Raw genomic sequence first — 9,524 nt, 5'->3', positions numbered from 1 at the left:
CTCCACGTTCCCACTCCATGTTCTCACTCCACGTTCCCACTCCACGTTTCTACTCCACGTTCTCACTCCACGTTCCTACTCCACGTTCTCACTCCATGTTCCTACTCCACGTTCTCACTCCACATTCTCACTCCACGTTCCCACTCCATGTTCTCACTCCACGTTCTCACTCCATGTTCCTACTCCACTTTCCCTCCGTCTTCATAACCTGAGAGTTCTCCGCCTATAGAGGATGTTCCAGAGTAAATGCCACAGATAGAAAAGGTTCCGTAGTTAATGCAGAGTAGAAGAGATAATGTTCTAACTGAGGAACCAGGGTAGAACACGAAACAAGGAGTCCAGTCTTCACGTTTTTATTGAGAGCTTTCACTGATACATCACAGTATTTTCAACTTTGGTTAAATACACGTAAAACTGTACTGAAGTACTTTCAAGTGTACTGATCTACCTTTAGAGGAATGGGTCAGGAGGAGCTGCAGAACGGGTTCATCACAGTCTAATGAGGGCAGGAGGAGCAGGAGGAGGAGGAGGAGAGGGAGGAGGAGGAGCAGGAGGAGGAGGAGGAGAGGGAGGAGGAGGAGGAGAGGGAGGAGGAGAGGGAGGAGGAGGAGAGGGAGGAGGAGGAGCAGGAGGAGGAGGAGGAGAGGGAGGAGGAGGAACAGGAGGATCAGCAGGAGGAGGAGGAGGAGGAGCAGGAGGAGGAGCAGGAGGAGGAGAGGGAGGAGGAGCACGAGCAGGAGGAGGAGCACGAGGAGCAGGAGGAGCAGGAGGAGGAGCACAAGGAGCAGGAGGAGGAGCACGAGGAGGAGCAGGAGGAACAGGAGGAACAGGAGGAGCAGGAGGAGGAACAGGAGGAGCAGGAGGAGGAACAGGAGGAGGAGGAGGAGGAGGAGGAGGAGCAGGAGGAGGAACAGGAGGAGGAGCAGGAGGAGCAGGAGGAGCAGGAGGAGGAGCAGGAGCAGGTTCAGTACAGGAGCGACCAGTTAAAGAAGCCTTACCAAGCAGCATCAGGTCAAACAGGGTTTGTTGGAGCGAAACGCTGCTGGCATGCTGCCAACTGATCCTCCTGGAAACATCACTTCCTGTTCAGACCGTCACTTTGTCCTCAGTGTGGACTGACAGGCTCAGGCTCGTCAGCTGGTTTCTAACCACTCCTGATTTTAGTCCCTCCAATCTACTAATACTCCTTTAGGAAGCTTCCTAACTCCTTTCCTAACTCCTTTAGGAAGCCTCCTAACACCTTTCCTAACTCCTTTAGGAAGCTTCCTAACTCCTTTAGGAAGCTTCCTAACTCCTTTCCTAACTCCTTTAGGAAGCTTCCTAACTCCTTTAGGAAGCTTCCTAACTCCTTTCACAAACTCCTTTAGGAAGCTTCCTAACTCCTTTAGGAAGCTTCCTAACTCCTTTCACTAACTCCTTTAGGAAGCTTCCTAACACCTTTAGGAAGCCTCCTAACTCCTTTAGGAAGCTTTCTAACTCCTTTCACTAACTCCTTTAGGAAGCCTCCTAACTCCTTTAGGAAGCTTCCTAACTCCTTTCACTAACTCCTTTAGGAAGCTTCCTAACTCCTTTCACTAACTCCTTTAGGAAGCTTCCTAACACCTTTAGGAAGCTTCCTAACTCCTTTCACTAACTCCTTTAGGAAGCTTCCTAACACCTTTAGGAAGCCTCCTAACTCCTTTAGGAAGCTTCCTAACTCCTTTCACTAACTCCTTTAGGAAGCCTCCTAACTCCTTTCACTAACTCCTTTAGGAAGCCTCCTAACTCCTTTCACTAACTCCTTTAGGAAGCCTCCTAACTCCTTTAGGAAGCCTCCTAACTCCTTTAGGAAGCTTCCTAACTCCTTTCACTAACTCCTTTAGGAAGCCTCCTAACTCCTTTAGGAAGCTTCCTAACTCCTTTAGGAAACATCCTAACACCTTTCCTTAACCCTGTGATGTCATCCAGGGCTTAAGGTAAAGTCCATAGTTAAGGAGTTAGGAGGGACAATTCGGACGTACCCAGAAACATTTGTAGGTCTGTGTAGGACCACACACACACACACACACACACACACACACACACACACACACACACACACACACACACACACACACACACACACACACACACACACACACACACACACACACACACACACACACACACACACACACACACACACACACACACACAGAAATATGAAATGACGTGGTAAACAATGTGAAGCTGACATAAGAGTTTTAAAACGTCACGTTGCTCATTGTACTCGTTGTACTCATTGTACTCGTTGTACTCATTGTACTCATTGTCACTGAGCCATAAAACTGCCTCAGCATCAGCAGCCGATCAAATACTGCTTAAAATACTCAGAGTATAAAAAGTCTTTAGTAAACAGGAAGTAGTGAGGCGGGGGAATGTTCAGTGAGCCCAGCGAGGCGCCGCGCGGCGGCGGCGGCGGCGGCGGCGGCCTCCACGCCACAGCGTCCAGTTTGTCCAGGATGAGCAGCAGGTCATCGCCTCAGCAGGCGGCCGGCTCCGGGGACGAGGTGGAGGCGGGGGTGGAGGAGGAGGGCAGGCGCTCCCGGCCCTCCAGAACCCTCCACTGCAGGATGCAGGTGTCCTTCCCCCCGATGGACAGCAGGTGGGAGTCGCTGTGGGTGAAGCAGACGTTGGTGACGTGGCTGCCGTGGCCGTCGTAGCGCTGGCTGGGAGCCTGCAGGGGACAACGCAGTCACTCACCACCGTCACAAACCACAGAAGAAGAAAACAGTGGCGGGGTTCCACAGGGGGGGTCCGGGGGGGCCTTCAATTATACGTTCTACTGCATTGTGTACTACTAAATACTGCATTGTGATGAAATTGTAGCACCGGCTGATATTGAAGGAACCAAACAACAAATAATATATCATGGTAGAAACATACTTGTTTAAAAGCACATCACTGAACGAGTACAAAGATGTATACAATATATATATACATGAATATAACATATACAAAGAGGTCTACAAAATAAATAAATAAAACTTTACTTCCGGAGCCACATACAATTTAAAGGTTAGTATCGCAATAACTGGACTAGTAAAATATTGATATACTAACCTTTAAATCGACTCTTTAAAGTATTTCTTTGTTGTGGTAGTACACAGTACACGTGATGAAACTGTAGAATTCTTAAGATCACTTCCGGGTCTGATATCTACTTTAAGATCCGCCTCCTGAAGCCTAAAGGTTCTGAGGGGTTCAATGAGCCGGCGAGTCCAAACAAGAAGGACGAGCAGCTTGCTAATGCTAATGCTAATGCTAACTCGCTAACAGACCTGATGCGCTCAGAAAGGAGGGAAACCAAGAAAGACCAGGCCATGCTCAAGGACCAAGTCACAAAGGACCTTCAGTCGGAAGTCAACGAGCTGAGCCAAGAAATAAACCGGCGCCTCTCCGCTAACGCTAAACCTCACAGGCACGCGCAGCCCAGCTAGCTGAAGCAGCGCAGCGCGGACCTGGAACATGGAGGTGAGGAACCGGAGGAACGGTCCAGAAAACAACATGGCCGAAGAAAATGGACGTGGAAGACGGCAGCGGATCTTTGATCATGATTGTCCAACTGAAGTGGTTCAGAAGAGGACCTGAAGGACAGAGGGACTCCAGACCGTCTCACCAGGATGAGGATCCACTGGGGGACCGGACTGAAGCGGGACCTGAGGAGGCGGGGCCTCACCGAGGAGCTACCTGGACCTGAGGAGGCGGGGCCTCACCGAGGAGCGACCTGGACCTGAGGAGGCGGGGCCTCACCGAGGAGGCGGGGCCCCACCGAGGAGCTACCTGGACCTGAGGAGGCGGGGCCTCACCGAGGAGCTACCTGGACCTGAGGAGGCGGGGCCTCACCGAGGAGCGACCTGGACCCGAGGAGGCGGGGCCTCACCGAGGAGGCGGGGCCCCACCGAGGAGCTACCTGGACCCACCAGACCTGGACATGATGCTGGAGTGGCTGCAACAGGCGCTGCCATGGCAACGTGTCGGACGCAGAGCGGCAGAGAGGAGGGTGGGGGGGGTCTCACCTTGAGTTTGAGCGGGGGGGTGGGGGGGGTCTCACCTTGAGCTTGGGGCAGGGGTACTGGAAGAGGTGGACCTTACAGAAGTCGTCGGCCACGGCCACCACCTTCTCACTGTGGGAGCGGCACAGCGCGTTGATGTCGGTGCCGTCAGATCCTTCCAACCACACACCTGAACAACCACGTCACCTCCATCAGTTCAGCTTCATCCACCTTCATCACATGACCTCCGCAGAAATACTTCAAAATACACCAGAAATACTAGGAATAACACACGAGGACTGAGACGAGTCCTGCAGCGGGGCTCAGCGGGATGGATTGTGTGTTTGGTTTGATGCCGTGCTGATTCTGCAGCAGAGCAGCCTGACCTGTGATGCTGCCGCCACCGTGCTTCCCTGTGTAATGAAGCACCGCAGCTCTTATGTCACCGGGAGGTTTTTAACACCACATGTCACGTTTCCTAAACTCACAGAACCAAAATAAAGATGAGATCTAGAAAGAAAACAAACAAATAAATGATCACTCTTGTAAGTTTATCTGCAAATGAATGAGTGTGATCACTTTTCTTTTCCTCCATAGTTTTCTATAACTTAGTCATAGAACATATTACTTCATAATAGAGGAAACACATCCATATAGTACTGTGTGTAATATGGTAAATCTGAGCTGGAAACTAGAAGATTTAAATGGTTTATTTATCATCATGATTTTATTCAAACTAAGTTAGAATTGTGGAAACACACGATGAGTCGGACTGCAGCTGGATCCGTAGAAAAGTGAGTTGAAGTGAAGTGAAAGTCCAAACAGGAAGTGTGTTCCTCACCCATGACGTGGAACCCCAACACACACGTGTACGAAGCCCACTCTCGGTCTTTGCTCTCGAAGCGGTTCCTCAGCAGCTTACAGCCGCCGGCGATGTCCCCTGGAACAACACAACATGACGGATCAGTACCTCAGCTGATCAGTACCTCAGCTGATCAATACCTCAGCTGATCAGTACCACAGCGGATCAGTACCTTGGCTGATCAGTACCTCAGCTGATCAATACCTCAGCTGATCAGTACCACAGCGGATCAGTACCTCGGCTGATCAGTACCTCAGCTGATCAATACCTCAGCTGATCAGTACCACAGCGGATCAGTACCTTGGCTGATCAGTACCTCAGCTGATCAGTACCTCGGCTGATCAGTACCACAGCGGATCAGTACCTCGGCTGATCAGTACCTCAGCTGATCAATACCTCAGCTGATCAGTACCACAGCGGATCAGTACCTCGGCTGATCAGTACCTCGGCTGATCAGTACCTCAGCTGATCAATACCTCAGCTGATCAGTACCTCAGCTGATCAATACCTCAGCTGATCAGTACCACAGCGGATCAGTACCTCGGCTGATCAGTACCTCAGCTGATCAGTACCACAGTGGATCAGTACCTCGGCTGATCAGTACCTCAGCTGATCAGTACCACAGCTGATCAGTACCACGGCTGATCAGTACCACAGCTGATCAGTACCACAGCTGATCAGTACCACGGCTGATCAGTACCACAGTGGATCAGTACCTCAGCTGATCAGTACCTCAGCTGATCAGTACCATGTGATTAGTAATGACGTCACAAGGACTGAAGCTCGTCGTGTTGCAGAGCGGCCGTCTCTCTGTTAGTGCTTGGTTACTGTGTGTGTGTGTGTGTGTGTGTGTGTGTGTGTGTGTGTGTGTGTGTGTGTGTGTGTGTGTGTGTGTTGCTCACAGTAGAGGATCTCATAGTCTCCTGAGTTGGACATGATGTACTTTCCGTCTCTGGACCAGTCGAGGTGAGTGATGAAGCTGGAGTGACCCTGAGAGGAGCCACAACAATAGAAACAATAAAAACAATAGAAACAATAGAAACAACAATAAAAACAACAATAGAAACAATAAAAACAACAATAGAAACAATAGAAACAACAATAAAAACAACAATAGAAACAATAAAAACAATAGAAACAATAGAAACAACAATAGAAACAATAAAAACAACAATAAAAACGATGAAGTTGTCCTGAGCGGGTTCTTGCTCCTTGCGGTCCGACCAAACATTTGAAATTGTTTAGTTTTTTATTCCGACTCCACTTCCTGTTTCCAGCAGGGGGTGCTATAGGTCCTCCTCCTCCTCATATCTCAGTAAGCCAATCCTGTATCTCATGGAAGTCGTAAAGCTTCAGGCCGATCGGAGCACGCTCAGGGAGTTTCACCTGCACTTCCTGTTTCAGGGTGACATCATCAAAGAGAACCCTCTGCTCACCCAACCCTTTTAGATCCACGGAACAAATTTGAGGTAGTTTGGAATTCCTCCTACGAGGAGTTCGCTCAAGAAAATTTGTAAATTTGAGCCAAAATCCAGGATATTTTTCAGAATGGACGACTTCCTGTCGGGTTTCCGGGTGTGTTGGGCGAGATGTCATGGTCTGGACATACTTACATCCAAAATAAGAACGAAAGCTTCTTTAATGATCTGAGTCCCACCATTACTACATCAGCTGAGTGGGGTGATTGTGGAGAGTGAGACGGGGTGAGCAGAACGCTCTCACTCGTGTGATTGTGAAGAGTGAGACGGGGTGAGCAGAACGCTCTCACTCGTGTGATTGTGAAGAGTGAGACGGGGTGAGCAGAACGCTCTCCCTCGTGTCATTGTGAGGAGTGAGACGGGGTGAGCAGAACGCTCTCCCTCGTGTCATTGTGAGGAGTGAGACGGGGTGAGCAGAACGCTCTCCCTCGTGTCATTGTGAAGAGTGAGACGGGGTGAGCAGAACGCTCTCACTCGTGTCATTGTGAAGAGTGAGACGGGGTGAGCAGAACGCTCTCCCTCGTGTCATTGTGAAGAGTGAGACGGGGTGAGCAGAACGTTCTCCCTCGTGTCATTGTGAGGAGTGAGACGGGGTGAGCAGAACGCTCTCCCTCGTGTCATTGTGAAGAGTGAGACGGGGTGAGCAGAACGCTCTCACTCACGTTGCACCGCCCGAAGCGGCTGTACCTCCGGCCGCTCTCCGTCACGCTGTAGATGTAGATGAAGTTGTCGTGAGATCCCACAGCGAGAAAGCTTCCATCTGTAAACAGTGGAGGGGTTAGCACCGTGGAGAACCTGAGCGGATGCAGATGAGTTCCGTCGCCATGGAAACGGTGAGTGAGGAAACCTTTTAAAGACATGAGGTGGAGGAGGGTCGTTTGGTCTCCAGCAGGAGGGACGAAGAGCTGCTGTCTGTCCATCAGCAGAACATAAAGTAGGGTTACTGTTCACTGAGTATTGCTGAGTATTACTGAGTATTGCTGAGTATTGCTGAGTATTGCTGAGTATTGCTGAGTATGTGGGCGTAGCTGATGATGCTGGAACCACTTTATCCATAAGGACTGCTCCGGTCAGACAGTAGAGACGGACCCCAGGAGGAGCTCCACCCTCTTTAATAGAGTCCAGGTAGGCAGTGGATTTCTCCACCGCCGCCGTGTTCCTGAACAATACTCAGTTCACCCACAGAACTTTTCCACCAACAAGAACCAGCAGCCAGTTCAGGGTCAGTTCTAAAGGAGCACAGAGAACCGTTCTTTTACCACCGTTACCGGAGCCAGTGAGAGCCACGTCACTACGTCACCACGTCACTACGTCACCACGTCACTACGTCACCACGTCACCACGTCATATGTCACTACGTCATATGTCACTACGTCACTACGTCACTACGTCATATGTCACTACGTCACTACGTCACAACGTCACTATGTCACTACGTCACTAATTCACTACGTCACAACATCACTACGTCACTCCACAACGTGAAACGTCACTGATCCCGGAGTGGCCGTAGAGAAAATACTACTGATAATAATGAAGTGAACGACGTTGCAACATTTGGACATTCCATAGTGAAGTTCTGCTCCTTTCACTTTCTGTCTGGACGTGTCCAGCGCAGCAGCAGTTCTGCTCCTGGTCGGCCGGAGCTTTAGTGGTGGAAAGACTAAGAACTGGTGCTGAATCTGGTCCTGGACCAGAACTAGAACCTGGTTCTTTCTGGAGGAAAAGCCCCCCTGACGTGATACTAGGACCCCATAGCCTGACTGGGCTGCCCAAACTAATGCCTGACTGAAAACCAGCAACGTGTTCACCATAGTGAGGTCAGAGTGAGGCCATGGTGAGGTCATAGTGAGGTCAGAGTGAAGCCATGGTGAAGTCGTGGTAAGGCTGTGATAAGATCCTAGTGAGGTCGCGGTAAGGTCATAGTGAGGTCATGGTGAGGCTATAGTAGAGTTATGGTGAGGTCATGGTGAGGTTATAGTAAGGCCGTGGTAAGATCACAGTGAGGTCACGGAAAGGTCACAGTGAGGTCATGGCGAAGTCATGGTGAGGTCATAGTGAGGCCATGGTAAGATCATGGTGAGGTTATAGTAGAGTTATGGTGAGCTCATTGTGAGGTCATGGTGAGGTTATAGTAGAATAATGGTGAGGTCATGGTGAGGTCATAGTGATGTCATGGTGAGGTTATAGTAGTTATAGTGAGGCCATAGTGAGGCCATGGTGAGGCCAAGGTAAGATCATGGTGAGGTTATAATGGAGTTATGGTGAGCTCATTGTGAGGTCATGGTGAGGTCATAGTGAGGCCATGGTAAGATCATGGTGAGGTTATAGTAGAGTAATGGAGAGGTCATGGTGAGGTCATAGTGATATCATGGTGAGGTTATAGTAGTTATAGTGAGGCCATGGTGAGGTCATAGTGAGGCCAAGGTAAGATCATGGTGAGGTTAAAGTAGAGTTATGGTGAGCTCATTGTGAGGTCATGGTGAGGTTATAGTAGAGTAATGGAGAGGTCATGGTGAGGTCATAGTGATGTTATAGTAGTTATAGTGAGGCCATGGTGAGGTCATGGTGAGGTTATAGTAGAGTAATGGAGAGGTCATGGTGAGGTCATAGTGATGTCATGGTGAGGTTATAGTAGTTATGGTGAGGTCATGGTGAGGTTATAGTAGAGTAATGGAGATGTCATGGTGAGGTCATAGTGATGTCATGGTGAGGTTATAGTAGTTATAGTGAGGCCATGGTGAGGTTATAGTAGAGTAATGGAGAGGTCATGGTGATGTCATGGTGAGGTTATAGTAGTTATAGTGAGGCCATGGTGAGGTCATGGTGAGGGCATAGTGAGGTCAAAGTGAGGTCATGGTGACGTTACAGTAGAGTTATGGTGAGGTTATAGTGAGGCCATGGTGAGGTCATGGTGAGGTTACAGTAGAGTTATGGTGAGGTTATAGTGAGGCCATGGTGAGGTTATGGTGAGGTTATAGTAGTTATGGTGAGGCCATGGTGAGGTTATAGTAGTTATGGTGAGGCCATGGTGAGGTTATAGTAGTTATGGTGAGGCCATGGTGAGGTTATAGTAGTTATGGTAAAGTCATGGTGAGGTTATAGTAGAGTTATGGTGAGGTCATGGTGAGGCCATGGTGAGGTTATAGTAGAGTTATGGTGAGGTCATAG

The 9,524-nt window shown here is 49.5% G+C and overlaps 1 protein-coding gene across 3 annotated transcripts in view; it reads right to left on the bottom strand.

Moving 5' to 3' along the window:
• Positions 1-338: 338 nt before the first annotated feature.
• eml3 (EMAP like 3) overlaps positions 339-9,524 on the bottom strand; it is a 67,493-nt gene continuing 58,307 nt past the window's right edge. Inside the window, exons 20-25 of one of the 3 annotated variants that reach the window (XR_013936549.1) lie at positions 7,016-7,113; positions 5,778-5,865; positions 4,855-4,953; positions 4,073-4,203; positions 1,876-2,695; positions 345-1,832 (exon numbers count right to left, since the gene is read on the bottom strand). Coding sequence is in view for 2 of the 3 variants with exons in the window: in XM_080493994.1 (XP_080350120.1) it covers positions 2,501-2,695; positions 4,073-4,203; positions 4,855-4,953; positions 5,778-5,865; positions 7,016-7,113 (611 nt within the window). In the remaining variant the exon portion in view is untranslated. Of the gene's footprint in view, positions 2,696-4,072; positions 4,524-4,854; positions 4,954-5,777; positions 5,866-7,015; positions 7,114-9,524 lie in introns of those variants that run through there. The other 2 variants (XM_080493994.1, XM_080493995.1) reach the window with 2 other exon arrangements.

This window comes from Lipophrys pholis (assembly GCF_963383615.2).
Source record: "Lipophrys pholis genome assembly, contig: SCAFFOLD_34, whole genome shotgun sequence".
In the NCBI taxonomy this organism is placed as follows: Eukaryota; Metazoa; Chordata; class Actinopteri; order Blenniiformes; family Blenniidae; genus Lipophrys; species Lipophrys pholis.
This window is presented reverse-complemented; position numbering and strand designations above follow the sequence as displayed.